General features: G+C 36.6%; 1 protein-coding gene across 1 annotated transcript in view; it reads left to right on the top strand.

Moving 5' to 3' along the window:
* LOC121147295 (transmembrane protease serine 11A-like) overlaps positions 1-25092 on the top strand; it is a 50754-nt gene that overhangs the window by 676 nt on the left and 24986 nt on the right. Inside the window, exons 2-3 of the mRNA XM_040967120.1 lie at positions 12789-12910; positions 15332-15450. Coding sequence (XP_040823054.1) covers positions 12789-12910; positions 15332-15450 — 241 coding nt within the window. The remainder of the gene's footprint in view (positions 1-12788; positions 12911-15331; positions 15451-25092) is intronic.

The raw sequence follows: 25092 nt of genomic DNA, 5'->3' as shown, positions 1-25092 counted from the left end.
AAATTTGTTATTCCACTTAATAGCCAAGACAACCTTGTGAGCTCAGCAGCACATTAGCTTCAATTTCAAAGTAAAGAATCTGAGAAAAGTGGAATTGTGCATGTTTACAGAATTGTCAGGTGCCAGTTTCAGAGATGTAACGCATAATGGCCAGGGCTTACTTTTCCTTGTTCATGCTGCAATGTGTCTTCTGGCCAGAATTATGCCAGAAAAATTTTAGAGATGAGAATTTGGTGTTCAGTTGAGTTCTAAATTCATGAACCTCTCCTGGTTTCTTCCTCACTGAAAATATATATTTGACTAGTTCTTTGGGTGTCACATGGTTACTCTCAAAGGGTCATTTCGAACTCTTTACTAACAGTCTGAAATGCTTCACGCATATTCAGCACTCCATAAATATCTGATAAATAATTGAATGAGAACATAGGTTAGTATCTAGTGTCAGTGTTTCACTTATTTATTAAAACCCATTAAGTTTAAAAATATGTTTCCTACATTTATGGAAATTGTGATATTATAAAACAGGATATCACTCCTAATTTCACATTCACAATTATCAAATGCTATAATTATAGACGGTAAAAGTATTCTTTTCTAATGTACTTTAAGTGTTCTTAAGAGTATTTGCAGTTTATGGGAAATAGCATGACTGATATTGATGATGGCTGCTGTAGTTTTGGACATTGGTAACATATTTGTAAAGAAAAGTGACCGTCGGAAACACCAAATGCTTACCCTTTTTTAGGTCAAATTCATGGAATACTAATCCAGGAATTAGAGGATTTTCAGAAGAAAATCACATGATCAGGCAAGCTTAGGAGGCAGTGAGGGAAAGATGTTTGATAATAATTAAGACAGCCTGTCCCTCACCTATGCTCATTCTAGAACATGCTCCATAGTCACACTCACTATTCCCATTTCTCCATCAACTAGCAGTACAGCGTGAAAGCTTTGCCAAAATGTAATGGATTCATATTTTTGCTGTTTCTGCTGTCCTTCTTAACTGTGGGCTTGTGACGTTCTGTATGTTTTAACTGCCCTTGCATAGGCCTCTGCCTTGAGGAACACCTGTACTACATCCTTTCCTGTGCTCCTTGTTAATTGAGTGATTCGCTTACCCTTTTTTTAATTCACTTACTTTTAAACATTAGTTACAACCCATAAATAAGACAAAATGCCAGTTGACTTCCTCATCTGAGATTTTTAGTGTCGCCAAAAGCCTGACTCTCTAGCTTACCACTATTTTAGATAATGCTTAGATGAAAAAATTAGATTTCCTTCTATCATCTTTAGATCTTTTAGGTAGCGCCTTTCAAGACTTTTTTCAAGTGTTTCTAAGACTTCATATCTTACATTTAAATTTCATTCCCAATATCCATTCCAAAAACTTGCTAATTTGTGAAGACCATTCCCTAATATACTCTAACATGTTTCTTTAGGGTTAATGTCAAAATGGCAAGTAAAATGTATGCATTATTTATTGATTACTAAACCTTTTATGAATTATTGATTAAGCATGATTTTTCCGACGTTTTTCAGCAGACGCATAGTGCTTACTGCAAGCCTTGAATACATCACACTGTATTAACTCCTTTTATCCCCACAGCAGTCCCAAAACAGGTACAATTATTTTCTACATTTTAGAGATGAAGAAACAGAAAGCATTACAAGATAATTAGAAGAACTTGGATTTGAATCTGGGCGATAGAGTAGGGTGCATTTTAACTAGTAGGAAATTTGATTTTTCTTCTTTTGATGATTTTCAAAAGAAAAAAATGACTGCTTTTAATTTTAAAATTAAGACGTTTAGTCATTCTTTATATCTGTAATCAGCATAATCAGTGAATTGAAATATTTGTTCCTCTCACTGAGATCGGATGGCTGATTTAACATATTTTTTTCTTGATTACACTTTCTCATCCAAATCTCTGGCATGTTGGGAATAACATTTTGCACATTAAAAGGGGGTACCACAGACACATCCAATTTTGAAGCACTTATAAGACAAGGTTTTGGGAATTTTTGTTCAGATAAGTATATGATTTCATAATACGTGGCAAATTATTTGTATTATAGTAACAACTACCATTATATTCTGTTTACTAAATATAAATCATTTGACACATATTAGTTATTCAGTATAATTTTCATGAATGAAGCACTTTGATTATCCTGTGATTTTACAATGGAAAGAAAGCAACTAAGTTTTCAAAAAACTATTGATATGAAGAGAATATATCTTGGGTTTCATAGGCCCACATCCTATTATTGTCAACATAAATACCTCAGTGTCCTCGTTAATGAAATGTTAGTAATAGGCTTTAATTGTGGAAAAACTATTTGAGGTCATCTGTATGAAAATTCTTAGCCCAGAGCAGGATGTGTTACATGTTTGAGTCCTTCATTTCCTCGCTTTGCATCTCCAGGCAGTATTCACTAGAGTCATTTGAGAGAGGTATCCTAAACTCTGGAAAATAGATGTAAAGTTTGTCATTGCAAAAATTAAAAGAAAAATAAAAAAGACAGGTGGGTGAGAGTAAGGATGGGAATATCATTATGCTCTTAAAACCATGTGTATAAAACATGAAATTGTTCTCTTCATATAAGTACATTTTGGTTTTTCACAAGTATGGATTGAAGTCAAAGCCTTCTGACAAAAACTGTAGGTCCCATGTGTGTCAGGATGCCATACAAGACTTCCCTAGGAGAGAGGGACTTCTTCAGATCTTTAGCTTTCATTTCTGTTAGCCTAGTAAATATCTGCTATTGGTGCTATTGAAAATATTTTTACAAATGATGTTTACAGTACTTCATTATTTTCAGTTTTATAGCACAGACTGAGTCATGATTTTTATGGTTGTATCATGAGTTAGATAGAAAGTTAGTTAGTTAGATAGTTGAGGGTAGAAATTGTGATTCTTCTCTGCCATCTAAAATCGACATGATGCCCAATGTAAAATATGGATGACGAGTAGATAGAAGTGTGGATAACTGAATGGATGGATAAATGGGAAAAGGAAAGTACAAAGGAGGAATAATAAGTTACACCCTGGTTGGTAAGTTCCTCAAAGCAGTTTGCTAGGGTGTGTGTGTGTGTGTGTGTTTGTGTGTGTTGTTTACAAGGCTTTACCCAGGTATTTGAATGCAAACAGTTCATTTCACATACACACATATTGATCCAATCTGGGCTTTAACTTGCAATCTGACACATACATTACAAATCTTAGTGGATGGGGCTGAAACTTGGGCCAAAAACATGTTAAAACGCAACTCACACACGCAAGCTATACAACGTTAGTACTATCTGTCATTGTCAGCAAAGTAGGATATTCTGTAATGCATTTTGTTTTGTGGCTGAACTCTTTTTGCCCTTATTATTCCTATACTTAGTATATGACATAGACATGTTACCGTATCACTTTTGGCCATCGTGGAACACACATTTTTTGATTAATATCGCGTTAAAAATATTCTGGAGACTTCATGAAAATGTACCCACCTGAATTCCTTCGTATGGGAATTCAAGGTAACTTTAAAACCCAAGCTTCAGTCTCCACTATGTTCATTTTCTCAACACAGCTGATTCCTATCATTTTTATAATGTGATATAATGAGTGGTAACTGATCGCTTTTATGTAATATTCATTCTGTATAAGTTACTATATATGTGAGCACATTTAATCTTCATAAGGTAACTATCAATTTAATCTGCATCTTACAAACATAGGAATTAGAATTCAAAAAGGCCAAGAACCTTGTCTTATACCATGGAGTTAGCAAGTGATATGAGTGGGACTTTACTCCAGTAGTCAGACTCCAAAGGTTTGGTACTTATTATTAGTGCTATATCACACACAATTACAAGTCAGCAAATCATGGTGTATTAATTCAAACTAGCATTTCATTATGCTGTATCAGTATTCCAACATCTAAGTTCCATACTCTTTAAGAAAAGTTTTGTAGCAAAATGTTAGAAGGGTAGATTTTCCTTATATCTCAAGGCAAAAGAAAATTAAGTGCTGTTCGTATTTCAGAATACAACCAGAGAAGGTCTTCTCAAGCAAAGACAGGTAGAGCTAGAAGGACTGAAAGGCTGAAACCAATATCACTAGTTAGGATTTAGCAGGTGGTAAGGACACAGAGCGCTGCCAGAAGTTGGATAAGCCCAGCCCAACAAGCCAGATGTTGAAAGCATTAAGTGGTGTGCCTGCCAGGAAGGCTCAGGGCACAGGAGTCCCCCTCTCTAGGGACGAGGTAAATCCACAGAGAATCTAGGAGAGATATGCAACTCTCAGCAGTTCAAATTCTGCTCTTGGAATTTCAAGCAACTCAGTTATGCTTCTTTTTGCTGTTCTCCTTTCAATTTGCCCATTTTGCCTAAGACAAGGGTAAATCGGTAAGTAAAAATGTAAAATGTTGTCTTTCTGAGTTCTGATTTTGCTACTCTGATTACCCTCATCTCTTCCTAGATTTAGTGTCTTTATCATCCCTAGCCAAAAAAAAATAATAATGTGTGGTCTGGACCTACAATATTTTCCTCTATTTTGAACCTCCTTCTTTTCCCCACTCTCACAGAAACAATAAGGTATTCCATAGACTGGCAGTCTGGTAACACTACAGTTGGAGTCACATTTTCAAAATATAAGACAAGGAAACCTGAAAAATATCAGCAATGGTGACAGAAAGAGGATATTGTGAAAAATTTCTTTTCTACTCAATTGAACAGTTTCATGTGACCAAGAACTAGCTGGTAGACATTTGAATTGTATCCATATCCATGATGTAAAAAAATAAGACAGAAAGGCTTTTCACCTTTGAAATTATTAAAAGTTCTATCACTTTCAGAGGTGAAGATCTTATTTAACTTATTGGCAAACCTACTTTAATGTAGAAAACGTCCATTTTGTCCTACAACCTGCGACACTGTGTTCATAACGTTGCGATGCTCTGAGTTGTCTGTCTTCAAGATTTTTTGTTCTTCAGGAGAAGATAATGTCTGCAAATAACCTATCAAGAATAGAAACCTACAAAGAATGCTCAGTGACACGGAAAACAAGACTGTCATGTATAATAAAGGCCTCCAAAGTTTGTTAGAGACAACCCCAAGTATCATTGATCTTCCCTGCACACGTCTGTCTCATAGCCCTCCTTCCCTCCGCGATAACTTGGCCCACTAATATGGGAACTGCATTAGAGAGGGGAAGGAAGGGAGTCTGAATTATTTGAAAGTACATGCAGATCTAAAGTTAACAGAAAATGATAAAACAGTAAAGTAAATCAGATTCAAGACAAAAAAAATTAGTGGAACTTCCACTTGGTAAAATCTCTGTCATAACTTCATAAGTCTTTTACCTCCCTCACATACTACTTGAAATTCTATAAATCATGTAGTTAATGGGAACCCTACAACAGCTAGAGCTGTATAATTTGTGAAACCAAGACCCAGGAACTCGATCCCAGTCTGTTGCACAAGTAGCAGGAACCTGGCCACTGAGCCATCATCTGCTGCTTCTCAGGGTGCACATTAGCAGGAAACTCTCCCATCACTCTAACTGGGGCACCCTGAAATGGGATGCAGATGCTCCAGTTGGAGGCTTAACTTCTGAGCCAACCACTTCCACTAATTTTTTTTTTAAGCCTATGAAACAGAGCTGGAATAGTGGTGTAGCTTGTCAAGCCACCGCTTGAAGCACTGGCATCTCATTCGGTCATTGGTTCAAATCCTAGCTGCTCAGCTTCCAACTCAGCTCCCTGCTAATGCACCTGACAGAGCAACAGAAGATGACCAAGTGCTTGGACCCCTGCTCCCATGTGGAATACCTGGAAGAATCTCTTGGTTCCAGGATTTGGTCTGGCCCAGTACAGGTCAGTGAAGCGATTTGGAGAATTTGGAAATCAGTAGATGGAAGACCCCTGTATATGTGTTCCTTTCTCTCTGTAACTGATTTTCAAATAAAACAAATAAATCTTACTTTAAAAATTATGAAACAAAATCACAAGGAGCCAAAGCAGGACTAGAAGGACTAATTATTTCTTTTTGAAAAATCTCACAAAATCGCCCTTGTTTGATGAAAGGACAGATGAGACAGGTTATAGTGAAGGACTGGGAGAGGATTTCAAGTATTATTGTCTCCTGCTTAGGCTAACATTCTCAAAAGAGTTTCTTTATAAGCAGTGCCATTCTTTGGCCTCTCAGAAAGTCAAAAATCCTGTTGCCATGACTTTGCTCTTGATTGGTCTGCATTTTAAACTCCGAAAGGCAGAGTGACAGGTAGACAGAAAGGGTTCCATACTGAGTATTCACTCTCCAAATGATTGCAAAGTGAAGAACTGAGATGATCCAGCCAAAGTTGAAATCAGAAACCTAACCCAGGTCTACTTGTAGGTGGTAATAATCCAAGTAGCGAAGTCATCACCAGCTGCCTCCCAAGGTCTGTACTGACAGAAACTTGCAATCAGAAGCAAGATCTAGAACTGCATCCAGAAACGTGTTAACCAGTCTTAACCACCGCATTAAACACACACTCCAACCCATCTGCTTTTGCTTTGACAGGACCACTTCCCTCTTTTAGTAACCTTTGAGTGGCTTGTGCATCATCTTCAGAATCTCACTGGTAAAACTATCTTTCACCTCTTGTCACAGTTCTTCAAAAATATTTCAGGATCCTAATCATGCTTATTTAAAATTTCCATTGAAATCTCTGCTCTTGTCTGGAGTGTACATGACCACAACAGTTTTGGCACTCATTGAGTCAAAAGCTTGCTCAGCTTTGATTTTTCCAGTCAGAATTACAGAAGTGGAATCATTTGAGATGCTTGTTGCATTAGGTACTGTGTCTCCTGTTAATTATGAATTTCTTCAGTAGGGCACCAGCAAGGTCAATTTTTTCTCTCACAAATTGATGCAGATTGTCTAAAACTAGAGGCTCCGTTTTCAATATCATCCCATCTCTTTTTAAAATAAATTATACATTTGTAAATGGAGGATCACTGTGGAGCATTGCCTCTATAAAGTTTTCATAAAGCATCAACAAGCTTATTATTTTTCTATTCAAGTTTCACCAAAGTTTTGATGTTTGTTCTTGCTTCAAGTTTAGCAGGATTCACATTGCCTTGATCAGGTCTCCTTTCAACTGTGCATTGTGCTTCTTAGGGATTGTGACATGTCATAACAAGTTAGTATGACTTTTTTGTGAAAAGTATATAGGCATAATTTTTTCATAATGGTTTGCCACTACTTCAAACATCTTTTATAAAGGATGTCAGAACACATACACAGTAGGCCATTCGTAAATAGCACCTCTTGTTCTTATCAGCTTTGGTATTAAATGGTAATTTTCCAAGAATAATTAGAGTTTATAAGAAATCAAATGTCAGAGTGCATTAAGTTATAGCAAAAGGTTGTGTTTCATATAGCAAATGATTAAGTTAAGCTGTTCAGTGAAAAACATAATTTTGATTAATAAAACAGGAGGTAGCATTTTGGTTCTTTTATTTTTAAAAAATATTTATTTATGTATTTACTTACTTACTTACTTACTTACTTACTTATTTACTTACTTGAAAGTCAGAGTTACAGAGAAAGAGGGAGTGAGAAGAGATCTTCCATCTGGCCACCTGGTGGTTCATCCTCTAAACAGCACACTGACTAGACCTGAGCCAAACCAAAGTCAGACTCCAAGAGCTTCGTCCAAATCTCCAAAGGGGTGTTAGTAGCACAAGAAATTGAAACATCTTCCACTGATTTTCTCAGGCAATTAACAAGGAGTTGGAGCAAACGTGGAGCAGCTGGGACCAAGCACAATGGCTTAGTGGATAAATCCTCACCTTGCATCTCTGGGATTCCATATGGAATCCAAATCCTCAATTGTGGCCTGGGAAAGCAACATAGGATGGTCCAAATCCTAGGGCTCCTGTACCCACTTGGCAGACCCAGAAGAAGCTCCTGGCTTTGGATGGGCTCAGCTCTGGCCTTCAAGGCACTTAGGGATGAATCAGTGGACGGAAAATCTTTCTCTCTGTCTCTTCTTCTCTTTGTATATCTGCCTTTCCCATAAAGAAAACACAAAATGAACCTTTAAAGAAAAAAAAGTGGAGCAGCCTAGACACATCGTAGTGGCTTTACCTGTAGCACAACCAAGCTCTCTCATTTTGATTCTTTAAGACTTTTCATTTGAGGATGAATTCCAGCATCATTAAATGGATCTTTTGTTCAGTTACATTAGAAGTTGTGTAGATGTGGGTTGACCTGGGAAGCTGAACAACAAATCTTACACTTCAAAACGCTCTCTTTATGAAGTTTTGTAAGAATATAATCCATCTGTAAGTGGGCAATTGTACAACCTTCAGATGTGTCTATATTTTTACAATGGTACCTCATGCTATCTATGTGAGATTATAGATACAGGAAATAATCCTGAATGGAAAAGTTTGAAGTGTGCAGAAAATATAATAAAGAGAGTTATTGCTGGAAGCCGAATGGCAAGGAAAGCTTTTCTAGCATGGAAAGCCCCTGAGGAGTAGGGAGTCCAGGATGCCTCTCCCTGATTCAAGTGATCTTTGGACCGAGGTATAAAAGTAGCTTGAAGGTGAGACGCTGAAAAACTCCACATTGTTTATACTACTCCATTTGTTCTTCAAGGTGCTTCTCTTTCAATATTTAAGATCTCAGAAAACAAAGGGACAAATCAGTCAAAATATCATCATGTTTTCCTTAACTACAACTCTAGGAAAAAAAGTGTATCAGAAATACATCCTTTTAAATACTGAATAATCACACATAATGAAGGTGTAATAGACAAGATAAATTAGATTTCTTGGAGATTATAGGGTGAGTTACTCAGAATACGATCATGCATACTTGCCCTTTCCTTAAAAGAATGCAGAGTGCCAATTAGGTCACAACCAGAGATCACCTGGAGCTTTATTTCCATTTTAACTTCCAGGAGTTCACTTTCTTCTCCTGAACGTATATCATTTGAATAAAATGTTCCTTAATCTTGCAATTCTATGCTCTGCATAGAATTGTCTTTTAATGGAATAGTTCCCTACAACCAGTCCTTACAAAAATTAAAGGTTTGAACCCCACATGCATTCTCTGGAGGCCATAGGTTTCTGCTGTCATGAAAGTCACCTGTGATTGGCAGATGTTTCAGAGCTCCCAAAGTTCCACATTCTGGAATATGAATACATTCTCTAGCGGTTATATAAAACGTTAACCTGGACGTTGCCATGAGGGGATTTTTGAAGATGTAATTAGCATCCCAAGTCAGCTTGCTATGAAGATGGAGAGATTATCCTTGGTGAACCCAGTGTAATCCAGTGGCATCTTAAAAGGGAATGGACTTTATTTAGAGAGGAAATATTGAGTTGGTGAGAGAAATTCAATGTGATGGTACTTCTCTTCACTGGTTGTAAAGGTGGAAGGGATCCCTGATAATGTATGGATGACATCTAGAATTGAACAAGAGCTTCTTGACTAAGAGAACAGGCCTAATTTAGCTCTGTTTCAAAAAGCTGGTTTCTGCCTAAAACCTCAGTGAGCTTGGAGGAAGATGACTCAGATAAAAGGGTAGCTGCAAACAACACCTCCATCTTTGCCTCTGAAATCCTGAGCAGACAGTCCAGTCATGAGACACACAGTACTATGTGCTTAAACAGGCATTGCTTTAAGTGGTTGAATTTGTGCTGATTTATTATAGAGCAGTAGGAAATTAATACAACTCTATTTGTTGTACATATACAAATGAAGTAGGAAAAGCATGCATAAGCAAATAGTACTTATCTACTTCTAAATAAGCTCGATTCCAACAAGCTTTACAAACAGCATTTCTTTTCTAATCTGAAGTAAAATGAAGCAAACGGATAACAACTTCCCCAGAACAGGAAGGAGATGGCACGTTTATTTGTATCTGTGAAAGTTGGCAGTAAGTTGAAAGTTTACCCATATACAGTTAAGTAGCTAACACTTTTAGACTACTTTTCCTATAACTTTTTAAATTTGGCCTGGGTGCAATATGTATTCTACAAAGGCTCTCCCAAAAGAGAAGAAAAAATTTGATACACAATTTATTTTCCTTAGGCTGTCTGTCCACATTTTCTTCCAGTGGTCACAACTTGCTCTTTGGGGCTGGAGATGCTGCTGCCATGCCCATGAGCAGGAAGTCAACGACTGAAGAGTTGTTCTGCTGAGGCTCCTGTATGTCAGGCCACAAACATCATGAGCTTTTGTTCTGGACAGGAGAACTGCTATAGCCTTTCCCCACTTGTACATCATGGTCAGCTGTGCCAAGATGAGACTGATTTCAAAGTTTGTGAAAGCCATCGAGTTCTAGCCTTTCTTTTTTAACCCTTTTTTCATTTTCAAGTGACTTCCTATCTGGATTCTGAGAGGATGGAAAATCAAACCAATAGAGAATGTAGGACTGAGTGAGTGGGTTAAGTGTATAACTGACAAGTGTCATGAAGAATTCAAATAGCATTCATAGAAATAGAGAATGGGGACTGAATATAAATTCATATGCTATAAGTTAAAGATCTGAATTTAACATGACTAATCTAAGTGTTGGACTAAACTTTTTTTTTAAAGATTTATTTATTTTTACTGGAAAGGCAGATGTACAGAGAGGAGGAGAGGCAGAAAGGAAGATCTTCCGTCCGATGGTTCACTCCTCAAGTGGCTGCAACGGCCAGTGCTGCACTGATCCAAAGCCAGGAGCCAGGAACTTCTTCCACATCTCCCATGCAGGTGCAGGGTCCCAATGCTCTGGGCCATCCTCGACTGCTTTCCCAAGCCACAAGCAGGGAGCTAGATGGGAAGTGGAGCTGCCAGGATGGGAACCGGCACCCATATGAGATCCCGGCTTGTTCAAGGCAAGGACCTTAACCATTGCACTATTGCACCAGGCCCTGGACTAAATTCTTGTGCACAGGAAATAGTTAGAAACATGTCAAGTAGCACAACAAAGCAGTTACTCATGCAAGTTCAGAAAGTATTCTAACTTCTTTATTTAAAAAATTGTTAAACACAAAAATATACATGTATATTGAATGCTGTGTGTTTTGATACATGGCACACATTGTGTTATTTCCAATCAGGAGTCAGGATATCTATCCTCTTAAATAGCTAACATTATTTTATGGTGAAAATGCAAAATTTCTTCTTCTAATTTTTATTAACATATTAACATTACCTGTAATCAACATACTATTCAAAGGAACTCAGTTCTTAATACTATCTAGCTATCACTATGTACCTATTAATCAACTTTTCCCCAATTCTTCTTTCCCTCCTTTGTAGTAACCTTCAAATTTTTAAATTCAATAAGATTACCTTTTTCTTCCAACTCCACGTGAGGGAGATCTTGTGATATTTTCTATGCTTGGATTATGTCACTTAACATGTGGCAAATGTTAAAGTTTCATACTTTTCCATGGCTTCTCAATATACTATCATGTACAAGTACCACATTTTCTTTATTCACTCATCAGTGGATGGACATTTACATGACTTCCATTTTTAGTTACTGGGCATGGTGACAAGATGAATATGGAAGTTCAGATGTCTCCTCAAGAGACTTCATTTCCTGTGACTACACAACTAGTAGTGAGACTGATGAAGTTTGCAGCTTTTCCATTTTCCTTTTTTGAGAAAGCTTCATATTGTTTTCCATAATGGCTCCACTGATTGGCATTGCTAAAGACAGTGTAGAGAGACCCTTTTTATCCACATCCTTAACAACACTCATCTTTTCTTAAAATAGCCAATAGAACCAGAGTGAGGTAGTATCTTATTGTACTCTTGAATTGCAATTTTCTTTTGATTAGTGATGTTGAACATTTTTTCACCTACCTATTGACCATCTCTATATTTTCCCTTAAAAATGTCTGTTTAGATCTATTTCCCATTTTTTTATCAAATGATAAGCAATTTGCCTTAGTGTTGTTTGAGTTCTTTATATTTTCTGGATATTAAGCTCTTGTCAGATGTAAACCTTGCAAGTATTTTCCCAATTTTGAATTTAGTATTGGGGTTGTTTTCTTTACTGTGCAGAGGATCCAAAAGAGACTTAAAAGGCAGTTAAATAAAGTGTGCTACTTTGCTCATTGTGTCCCAGTTTTAGAAACAATCTATAAATATAATGGCAATACATGAAATTAGAAAGTAGATTATCAGGATATATTGTAGTGATGTTTTTAATTTTTAGAAATGTCAATAATGTGATTATGTTGAAAATATCCTAATTGGTTATAATTATTTGATGAAGAAGCTTGCTGTCTTATTTCACATTGAAATAGACATCAGAGTTATCAGTAAAGGAATTTCCAAAAATTGCTAACAATTGATAAAATGATGAATATGAGGTTCCAATTATACTCTCTTTATTTTTCATGTGCCAGAGGAATCTCTCAACAATTAAAGATGATAGAGGAAAAGTTAATGAAATCGATTTCTAAATCTGAAAGACAAAAGAAAAAGTTAAATGCTAAACAAAGCAAGAATGGTCCTGTTTTCACACAAATGAACTATACTGGACCACACCAATAAGACAAGTTAGGCAAGGTTACCAAATGCCTCTAGAAACAGAAACCAAGAACAATATACAGATCCCTCAATCCTGATATTTTTAACAACGCCCATGAGGCCAAGATAACATGGACCAAAATTGGAACAAGTGTCTTCTTGATGGAAAGGGCGAGAGAAACTTGGACTTTTCAAAGAGAACAAGAAAGCCTGCAACCTGTATAACTATGGTGTGAAAGTAAATCATGGGCTTTCCTTTCTCCAGGGCGGTAGGATTTGGCACCCCAAGAAGAACTCTGCAGCCATGGATGATTGGCCTTCTCGCTATGCTGTCATTGATATTGGTGGCAGTCATCATTGGTCTTCTAGTTCACTTCTTAGTCCCTGGTAGGTAAAATTAGGAATTTTATTCAGTTTGAGCTCATTTTTCTGCCAAGTTTCATTTATGTATATGTTAGTAAAGTTTATCTAGCAATTGTACCTTATCTACAAATGTCTATGCTCAAAATATCTTTTAGTTTATTCAGTCATTTTATGAATAAATAAATATTGAATACCTAGCATATGCAAAGAACATTCTGGGTCTCAGGACATAGCATTCAAGTAAAACAGACAATTTTCTTACTTCCTTTGAGCTTGCAATTAAATACTGAACTTCAAGTATCTACATTAAGCATAAAAATTAGAAATTGTCTGAAATTTGTTAGTGGTCAGAATAAATGACTTCGTCACTCTTTATACATTTAAATGGAAAACCATGACAAATTACCTAATGCAATTGATTCTTTCACCTTTATAATTTTATGTCCACCAAATTTCTAAAGTAAAAGGAAGCACATATCAATGAAATAATGAATTAAAACTGATAAATTAACTGAAGCATGATAAAATGTTGCCTTTCATTTTTAGAGAATTTTGCTGTTTCCCAAACAATAGCGAATGACTGTGTTTTTATTGTCTAACATGCTTGTAACCATGCAAATAAATCATTTCAGAACTTTTCATATTACATTTCTGTGGAGAGTAAAAAGCAGTTACTTTTTCTTTTTGCACAAATTTCCACACTATCACTCTCACATGGAGAAATATAGTAAAATGACTACACTTGTAAAATGAATGGTCTTATCAGTTGTTACCTTCCAATGATTTAGTCAGGGAGTGAAGAGTCTATTAGGAGCCCAAAGGGGCTTAGGACCATAGTGTCAGGTTCCATATAACAACCACAGTCACGCTTTACACCACTGGAAAAAGATTCTCACACTAATTAATTTTGTTTCACAGAAACCTTTTCACAGAGTAAGCTTTGATCACGGCATGGGTTAAAGTCATATCATATCATATCATATTATTATTACTAATTTTTTTTTACTGAGTCAAGGGAACCAAAGATCCATTTTGGGACTCAGTGAGGTACCAGTCAGGAGATTAGCCCTACTAGGATCCCTCTGTCTTTTCTAGATCCATGGCCAGGAAACCTATTGCCTTCCACCTGAGCCAGGTTCCAGGGGGATCAAGGTGGTTTTCTTGGCTGCTGCATGTCTACTGCTGACTCTGCCACTTTCTCGCATCCTGCATCCTCTTAGCCTTAAGATGACCGGATCCCAGGAGTCTCCCCAGCTGAGTCTTCCCTTGCTTTTCTTGAGAGCCAGAGATGTGACTGACTCATCTGCATTAAACACTATAATCACCTTTAACCTCCGACATTCTTTTCCCAGCTTTTCATTACAAATTGAAATCAACAAAGATGGGCATTTACCTCTGCTTTTAGCAAAGTAGGACCTTCCCTCTGTGTCTGTAGGTGATTGGTCCAAGATTCCCCATGTATATCAAAATTGGTAGATGCTCTGGTCTCTTACACAAAATAAAACAGTGTTTTCATAGGATGTATATAAAATAAAACAGTGTTTTCATAGGATCTACATACAACATTCTGAATATTTTAAATCATCTCTGAATTCCTTTGAATACTTGATCCAATGCAAAGGTTGTACAGGTAGATTTTACATTGTATTGTCCAGGAAATAATAACAAGAAACGGTTTTAAAATATTCAAGTACAGATACAATTTATTCATTTTCAATTGATACATTATTATACATAATTATGGGTTACAGTGTGACATTTCAATACATACATATATATGTAGAGAGAGAGAGGTTATATATACTGAATAATTGCCAACTTAGGATAAATAGAATATCCATCACCACAAAATTTATTATTTAATTGTATTGGGAACAATCGTGCTGTAGCTATTTTAAAATGTATAATCGATTATTGCTAATTTTCATTAACAGTTCTCTAATTTTGTTCCCATTACCTAAATTATCCAAAGTTTCCCATTCCCTGGATGCTTTCCATTCTCCAAATACTAGAGGCAATTTTTAAAAATATTCTTTCATGCACAGTTGGTAGAGTCCATAAATATGAAAGACTGACTATATTTGGTGGTAAACATTTCAATTCAGCAGTGAGCAATATAGTGAAGAATGTTAAAGCTCTGAAACAAAAGTGTGTGCTTTTGACAGTACAAGTTCCTTAAAGATCCTGTGCCTTTTCTCATCTTTAAAATAATTAGGATGCCAATCCTAGAAAGTTAAAATGTAAAATACTCAAAGCCATGCCAACCACATAGAGGGCACTCAGTAAATACCAATATTATCAGTTAACTTAGGACATTGTTGTGCTTATTATTTTTATGAAATTGAGTTAGAAAGCAACTCAGAAAGACATTCAAGGCTTCATATTATCCCCATTACAGTCAAGTCTTAGATCTTGATGCTTTTGTCCAAATCACTCTCATTGCAGGGCAAAACATGGAGTACTACCATGGCACCTTTAAAATGGCACATCTACAAAACAGCAACAATTCTGGAATAAACAAAACGTATCAACTTAAAGATTTAAGGGAGATGAGCGAAAATATGGTAAGTTGGATAACGTTCCTTTTAGCAGAAGGTAATGTAATTACAGCTACAAAATATTTTAAAAATTGGGAATCATTTGCTTCATTTCTAAATGTGCATTTTTCAGACCATTCCCATCCAAATCATTTTTCAGATTCCTAACTGCTCCCTCCCCAGAGTCATAACTGCTAAGTCAGTGTCTGATTGATGGGTAAGTAAGGAGTAGAGAAATGGAGAAGAGTAATGAATTCGCCCATGTAACAGATGGATCATATCATAAACTAATCCTTCTGACTCAACCACTTTACTTAAAAATAAGAATTCAGGTTAAAATATTTCAGCTTATTGCTCTCCCAGTTGCACCGCAATTATCCCCTAATGGAAAAGATAAACTACTAGAATTGCTTTTGTTGTATGACCACCAACTTTTAAAATGATTAAACACAATGAACAGTTTTAAGATTTTTTAGTATTTTTAAAACATAAGAGAAGGACAATGACAATCAAAAATGTTCATTTCCTCTTGCTAATACATTAGAAGAAGATAACTCAGACCTATTGTGCAGCACTCAGGTTAAATGTCATCAGTTTTCTTAAAGCTAAAACACAGTCCTGACCCTTAGAATTTAGTTGTGTCACAATTCTGCCAGGATGCCCATGAGCTTTCACTCATGAACAAAGAAGCACAGCAGCAAGATATTTTAAAAGGGAAGAAATGACAGGTGTATTAGGTTGATTTAGATTAAAAAAAAAAAAACCCTTCACATTTTTAGAAGCCTTCCTTTTGTAAGACAACTGTCCTGTCTTCATCTTACAGCTGTTCCTTGTAGCCAACACATTCAGTTGCAATATATTTCTAACCTGAATTCTAAATTAACATTGTCATACAGTTTTTCCCTAGAAGTCTATACCCAAACCAGAAATTAATATTTACATATTCACATGTGTACTTTCCACTGTTTCAAATTCAGAACATGTTAGAAAATAATAGCAAATGGTGTTTTTTTTTTCTTGAGGAATGTTGAAATTAATCTGAAGCCAGTAGATACACCCCGAATCTCCCCTGCTCCTCTTCCTAATCTTAAGTGACATAAAATCATCAATGTAGAAAGGAAAATAGTCTAAACTTCCTTAGATTAAAAAAAATAGCAAATTCTGAAATATGTTGGCAAAGTAGGAAATCTGTTTTCTGTTTCCTATTTCATAGTTAGCATTATTTTTAATTAAGAACACCTGTCTAATGAAGCACATGGGCAGGAAGCAAGAGGTCTTACATGAAGTGATAGAAACACAGAGGCGCATCTGTAACAGAAAGCAGGCTTGGAAATGGACTTGTATGTTCATGTTAAGCTGGATACTCTAACTTAAGAAACCTGCTTCAGAGCTGAGTTTAGTATTGACACATTTGATTATCAGAGGAACTTGTAAGGTGCTTACCTGGCTGTCAATCTTGTTTATTCCCATCCCTTCATCCTGCAGGCCATCAGGCTCTGTTTCCTGTGTATTCCTTTACTTTTGTGTATTCTTGCAAAGCTATATGTTGTTTTATATACACTTTTTAACATTTGTGTTATAAAAAAAATTTATAAAACATCACTTTGTTTCATCCTTTTTTCCTCAGAACTGCAGAGATCTATTCATGTCACTAAAAGTAGATTATTATTAATTGCTATATGATGAGCCATGGTATATATTTATATACTGTATTTTCCTGGATTTTTGCCTAGCATCCTCTCCTCCCCACCACCCCTCAAGAAAAACTACTGTACTAAACCAGGTTGCTATTGATATCTTCTGAACTCATGCAAGTAATTCTTGGAGAGCAATAATCAGGTCATTGAACCTGCATATGCTTAATTTGAATAACTGGGGCAGGATTGTACTTCAGGATGACTGAAGGAGAGACTAAACTCAAGCTGCAGTACATCAGGGTTCGTACGTCCACACTTTGGTGTTCTAGCCCATTCAGTGTGTTGTAAAATGCATACTTATATAGCCTTGTGATTATGTTTTTAAGGTAAAAAAAAAAAAGAATATTTCTTATACTGACTTTATAGGTTTCCCTTTTATATTGGGTCTTTAATACATCTGGATCCACCACTGAATCTTACAATACATGTGGGATCCAGGCTTTATACTGTATATGGTGAGTCAGTTTCAAATATAAACTAAACCATCTGTGCTTTCCTTGGTGTATGGTGTGTTCTTGGCACTTGGGTCCTGAAAGAGGAAATCCAATCTGTCCCCTCAAATTTCTCCAAATCTCTTTTGTGTACTGAGCACAGTAAAACATCAAACAAATTAAAAATCAATGACGGTTTCCACAAACAGAAAAAAAAAAACTGTGCAATATGTTACCCTGTTAGAAAGAATCAGGTGTCCTGACCCCAGCCCTCATGAAATGAGCTTTGGAAAAACTACATAGGAAGGGCTCATGCTTCATCTGAGCCACTCCTAGCTATTGTTGCTAAATCCCAGTGAATCAAACCATATTCTTCTTTCTGCCCTAAATAGGCATTAATTACACATCCAAGAAAGACAGGCTGTAGGTCCTGTTCTTCCAGATCACTTGGGTTTTACTGATTTGAATATAAATGGAAATAGAAAAGTAAATGACATTTTGTGCTCAGATTTTGCCAAAACCCATCCAAGTTTCTTGAGAAAATGAGACAGACACATATCATCTACCATAATGTGCTCCAGAGAATACTGTACTAACCGAACACCAGTAAAATGCTCCTCAGCTTACAACGGCGTTGTATCCTAATACTACATATGATAAATTTTAAGTTGGAAATATTCTAAGTAAAAATACCTTTAATACAATCAGCCTATCCAATAGAATAGACTAGTCTAGCATTTCTTAAACACACTCAGAATAGCTATATTAGCCACCAGGTGAGAAATAATCTCATGAAAAGCCTATTTTATAACAAAGTGCTGAATGTCTTATGCAATTTATTGAACACCTGTATCCAACAATCTGGCAACACAGTACAGAATCGGGTCTGTTATTTCTCCCCCTGATCGTGTGGTTGACTGGAAACTCTGGCTCCTTGTGGCTCTTCAGTATCGTAAGAAAGCTTGCTAACACATATCCCCAGCCTGCGATAGGATTAAAATTCAAAGCTCAAAGGAAGTTCTACTGAATGTGTGTCATTTTTGCACCTGTGCAAAGTCGTTTGGGAGCTACCTATAATTCTTGTTATTCCCAAATAGGTAAATGATCTTCATCATTGTTCAGTGTTTGCCTGTTAAAATAGAATTATTGAGTAACAGAGTTTTTCACTTGGCAAATATCTTCAGAAATAGCAAAAATGTTTTAAATGGTACATTCATCACAGATGTGAAAGTTGTAAGCCGGATATACAATTAACAGTATAACTAGCTAGCATTTATTAAGTGCCAAATATCACTTTCAACACTTTATATGTAACATTTTAGTTAATCCTCAGAAACAGCCCCATGAGACTAACTATCCCAATTGAACAGGTGATGAAAATAAGGACAAAAAAAGATTGATTTGTTGAAAATCATATATTTGGTGAATTATATAATTAACATCAAAGTCCCATGGTGCTCGTCATACAAAAGAATCACCTGTGTGAGTTCACGCCCCATCTACCCTTCTGCAAAGCGCCTCACAAAAATGTATCGCTATCTCATTCTTTTAACTCTACAATTAATGTAGGTCAGCAATCACCACATGTATTAACAATGGTAACATTTAAATGAAATTACTTAAAATGTCCTACCCTTGCTGTTCCCAGAAAGCCACTTGCCCTTGCACCCAAAAAACTTCTTACTTTAAACTCTTTGTACTTTAGAGTGCCAGGAACAGGGCTCAAAATGATCCACTAAAACTTTTGTAAATCACAAGTCTACGATTGTGGAGACAAATAATATAGAAATATGACATTAGTCAAAGAAATTATTATAGTATAGAAGAATTCTCTGAAGCAATTAGAAGGCAAAAGGGAATGATTGTCTCTGATGGACACAGTGGGAAGTTCTATGAAAATGCAACTGGGCCAAGGTGAACTTGAACTCAGACAGCTGAGATATAAATGAAAAGGCAAGTAACAGTTGCCCTGATTGGAGAGAGGTCATGGCCCTACACCTACGAAAGAGATTCAGTATGGAAGCCTTGAGAAACAAATAAGTAAGACTAGCAGAAATTTTATGTTTCTATGATGAGGTCAAAAGTTCAGTAATTAGAGAATTGTATGTGTGGCATTTGGCTGAGTTCTTACCTGAGATCGCAGCCTTAGGTTATTCTATTACTGAAGATTAGGCATGACTGAAAGGGAAAAATGTGGGTCACTCCACTTTCTTTAATGTGTTTCATGCAAAGAAAAGGCTAATCACGGATTATTCCGTGTCTAATCTGCAATGTAGCATGGCAAGGCGGGCAGATAAGAGAACCACAGCTCTGAAGTTGAGTCTCACAGCTAATCTTGATGAAAGGGATAGGCTCTGAAGCCAAAGATAACCCAAAAGGTCTGATACTTCCACTAAATTGTTCTACCTGTCAGGAGGGACTCAACTAACAAGGGTATGGGAATCAAGCCTATGTCGATTCTCACAAGTAATCTTTAAAATTCGTAGGAACAGTAAGTCCTCTGTTTTGCCAGATCACTTTTTCTTATCCAGTGTATTGGGCTTGCTTCTTAGATAAAGATGAACCAGGCTTCATTTCCTCATTTCTCTGTATTAGTTTTTGATAAAGAAAACAATAGTAGAAGCAATGAATAGATAGAGGAAGGAGGTGGAGGTATATGTTTGTATATGCATAACCAACTTCAACTATGTTTGGAGAACAGGTGTGATGGCTAATGCTTTCTGAGGGAAGTGCTGTGATAAAAGTAGTAGAAACCCTTTCAAAGCTTCCTGAAAATTCATCAATGGAGCAAAAGCTTTCCTATGCCAGATATTCTGTTTAGATGGCCAATCACAAATATGGTTCCCACATTTGGCACTAAGAAACAACTAAGAGAGATTACAGGCTCACAAATTCATTAGAATATTTAAAAGATAAGAAGAGAACCTGGACATACTGAGTAATAACCTTCCCTTGCTCTGGGCTTTGGTTTTAAAGTTCTTCAACTTTAAACACACCTAACTGAGCCATTTTTCTGTTTCACAGAGGTGACAGGGAGATCTAGGCAAATGGCACACTGAGCTTTAATATGCTATCCCTTTTTAAATTACAAACTTTTGAAGATCACAAAATTATCTTGCCTCTCAATGTCAATGATAACTTAGAATAAAATTTTCCCGTACTTGGTTGCTTCCTATATGTGATTAGTCAGTACCAGATATTTTCTTCCCTGTGACAATCCACAAAGAAACATTGAGGAAAGGCTACTGTAATCAAATGACTGATAACATCAGAAAGCATCACACCCCATTGGGTGATCTCATTACTACCTGCTTTAAGATGATCATACTTCTTTGGCACCCCACCGTCAGCAACCACAGACTTGGTATGACCCTGCATCCATCTCCTTTCCCTGGCTCAAAGCTGTGAGAGTCAGGTCTCATCCCCAGGAGGGCACCCCAAAATCCTGGGGACTGTCCTCAGTGTTCAGTTCAGCCAAACTATCTAGAGCTGAAAAAAAGTCACAGCTGACTTCTTGAACCAAATTTTAAGATCTAGAATTTTCAGTAGATACAGAACCACCTTTAAAAGACTTCCATCAGAACTGCCATTGTCTTTATTTGAAGCAAAGACACAGACTGTCTTTGGAGAAGGGTGTAAGAATGGCTGGTCCTCTTGCACAGTGGTCACTGCTCAGCAGTTGGCTGGTTCTTTCACTGAGAACTCAACTGTAAGCTCAACTATAATTAACACTACGGGCATCCACCATGCAACACTGGGTGACTGAGTCCCAATCCACTCTATGGTTCACTGCTGTGTCATCATGGGAAAGTCACTTCCTCATCTGTATAATGCACCTAACAAGAGAGCTCACATTAGATGGTTGATGTGAAAGGAAATGAGCTCAAATACAGTGGAGTTTGTGCTTGGTTCACAGTTGGCACACATCTGTGATATTATTTGTACCAGAGCAACTATCATAATTCCACAGTAAAGCTGGTTTCTACAAGGATTGAAATAGTCAGAAAACATCCACAATGAGGGAAAAAAACCACTCAAATGAAAAATATCCCAGTAAATACAAGGCTTATTTTTTTCTACACATATACATACCAATAGTACACAAAGCACTTCTATTTAATGTTGTAGAACATGAAAATATAAACTACTGTCTCTGTGTCCAAAGGGTTTTCCATTTCATAAAGGAGATAACGTATTTGTGTAGCCATATTAAGAGATAGAAGGATTTTCTTAAAAAAATTCATACAGAGAAGGTCTAAGGTTAGGTTGGAAATTAAGGAAAACTGCTAAAGAAGGCAACAGCAGATGATCCACAAAGGATAAGTACGATCCGAAAAAAGCAGAGCTGGTAGAACAGCAGAATGACACAGAGCCAGGGAACTGACAAGGAAGGGAGGGACACAGGAAGATGAGGGCCATGTCTGAAAGGTACTGATGGGCTGTCGTGCTGGAGACAGGAGAGACAGATCAGTTACAGATGATGAGGTGCTTGAATGCCTAACACTGAGACAAGATGCCCAGGGGTGATTGTATCCTTCCATGTTTCTACCTTGAGGTCAGCCTTTGTAGCAAGGTAACCTCAGCCAAGCCTTACTTAAAGCCAAAGGTGTCTTTTGAAAAGCATCTCTCACACCATCCTTTGTGCAGTGCTTTTACTATAATCAGAAAAAAGCAACAGGCTCTATAGTGTCTCACAGCATGTTTTGGGTTCCTTTAGTTTTCAGGAGCTCAGGTAGTATTCTACTGGAAGAAGTAGCTATTTTTTAGTGTATATATATATATATATATATATTTGCTTTTTAGTATATTCCATTTTCCTTTCTTCAGGTGTGTATGTATCTGGAGTGTTTTTATAACCCTGAAACACTGCTTACGTGATTAGGTAAACAGACACTGATTTGAAAGCATCTGATACAGAGTGGCAGGCAAACTGTATAAGCAGTTAGTTGGGGAATAAAAACTGGATATTTGGGTGTGCCTTTTCTTTAACTTTGTCAGCCTCTCCCTAACTTTTTCATTAAATATTTCACTAACCTTCAATTGCACTCTTAAACTTCAATCTCAGTGCAATTTCCAACATTTCAAAATTATCAGGCAGAGATCTACACTAAACAGAGGGTCTTTTGTCTAATTCCAGATGATTACAACTTGAAAATTCTACAAATGGCCCAAAGTGGGAGGTAGTTGAGATTTCCAAAACACTAAGAGTTTGTGTAAATTTTATTTAGATTAAACTTGCACTTCTGGGAAATCAGAATGCCACAACATTGATGCTGGCAGAAACAATGTTGTTGTAGCAGCAATCCTAAATCTCCCAAGGAAACACAATTTCAGGGTCTTTACAAAGCTGGTATATATGGCTAAGTGTAGTTTGTATTTGTGTTGTCTGATTGTTCTGCTGTTGTAGAGGTCGTCTTCAGCAGACCATGTTCTCCATTTCTCAGAGTGCTGTTGTTGGACCTCAAGTATCCCCTAAAGGCTCCCCAGATAGACAAGTCATGGAATTGGAATGATAGAGATGAAACTTCTGTATTATTGTGATCATGAAAGCTGCTTCTACCTAAATCCTTCTCTTGTTCTGTCAATTCCTCTCTTCCCACACAACCTACCCATTCAGAGATGGAGTCGATGTTGGGTTTAGATATTGTTCCTCAGGCACACTGCCAGTGATTGATGTCACCTGCAGAGTTGAAAACAATACAAGGCTTTCACCAACAAGTCACAAACTTCCAGGAACCAATCGAGGGTGGGACTTATTCAGAGGATAATTACAAACCAAATTTCTTTAAGTACATTTACTTTTCTTCCTTTTAAAAATTATTACTTTTTTTGTGATTTGGGAATACTTTAATAAAGTTACTGATTTTTTGAAATTGCTTACAGCTAGAAATATAAGGACAAATGTTATGTCAGACTTCTAAGTATGTGGATTGATTTCAGAGAATCTGAATCCACAAAATGTCTTAAATCTGGTGAAGTTTTATACAATTTTACAGCCAGATTATCTGTATTCAAGATTATATGGGCTGTAATAATAATCACAGCTCTAATTTGCACAGTTTCTAAAACTGAGTTACAAATATCCAACTGTTTTATTTTTTTAATTAATTTCATTTTAAGACACAGTTTCATAGGCCCTGGGATTCCCCCAACCCATCCCCATACCCTCCCCCCATGTTGGATTCCTCCACATTGTTGCAGTAGTACAGATCAGATCCGGTCATGATTCCTTCATTGCAAGCATGTACCATGCATAGAGTCCAGCATCTTACTGTCAAGATAAATTCAACAGTTTCTTGGGGAGACCATCTCTGGTTTGAAAGCAGAGCTAGCAGAGTATCATCGTGTCCAATGAAAAGCCACAATCCTTGTTCCTTTTTGTTTGCCTTTATTTTCTTTTGAACTTCCCTTAGTAACACATATTTGGTAGTAGGTACTGTGCAACAAAGAGAAACGATTGTAAGAATGTCATTCTTGCTAAAAAGAAAAAAAAGTCCTAAAATTAGTTTCATTTCTAAGATAGAAACCCCAAGCAATTTAGATGTTTCTTGTTGCAAATGAAGATTCCTGATACTCTCAAGGCTTTACTGTCTAAATGCTGTCTTTGATCTTAGATTTAAAGCCATCACCAAATATGTATTTTTACAACTTCTACACTTCACCTTTAGACCAATTAACTGTTTATTTTACAAATTATTGCATTGTGCTTTAACTAAAAAGTTGAAGGGCCAGCATTGCTATAGAGCAGTTTAAGTGATGCACACACTCCATATATCTGTTAGAGTCTCAGATGCTCCACTTACAACCCAGTTCTGTGCTATTATTCGTGGGAAAGCAGCAGAAGATGCCCAAGTTCTTGCAGCTCTGCCACCCACTTGGGAAATCCCAATGGAGTTCCAGACTCTTGTCTTCAGTCTTGTCTTCAGTCCACCACTGGCTCTTGCAGTCATTTATGGAGTAAGCCAATGAATGGATGACTTCTATGTCTTTTCTTTTCTCTGTAATTCTGCCTTTCCCATAAATAAATAAATCTTAAAATTTTTTAACAAAAAAAAAATTAAGATAAATTCCATATCACACTTTAAAAAGGAAACCGATCTAGAGGAAAGAAATCTGGACCCTATGGTTGGAAGAGAAGACTTAAACAACAGTTAATTATTATCTTGTAATGCGAAAGCAGTCCATACAGTGCCTCTGAATTGCAGTTTTCACTTCTAATTTTAAAAAATCCTAGGGGAGATCATAAATATTTTGGTTCCTAATGAAACATTCAGCAGTGAATGGTTGTACTAAGAAAGTTATACATTCTTTGATCCCTGAATTGTGTGTGTGTGTGTGTGTGTGTCTCAAAAAGAGTTGTTCTTTGTGCTTTTCTTTGGAGTTTCTTGTTTTCACACATTTGTTTTACTAGTGAACTAAGAACAGTGACTACATTCAAGTGGCATTATTGCCACCAAGTGGTTTCTAGAAGTATTGCTAGGTATCACAAACCACAGCTTTAAATAAAACTGCCTGGACACAAGAGTGGTTTTCTTTCTTCT

Source organism: Ochotona curzoniae, unplaced genomic scaffold (genome assembly GCF_017591425.1).
Source record: "Ochotona curzoniae isolate NIBS_2020 unplaced genomic scaffold, NIBS_Ocur_1.0 scaffold_4506, whole genome shotgun sequence".
In the NCBI taxonomy this organism is placed as follows: Eukaryota; Metazoa; Chordata; class Mammalia; order Lagomorpha; family Ochotonidae; genus Ochotona; species Ochotona curzoniae.
This window is presented reverse-complemented; position numbering and strand designations above follow the sequence as displayed.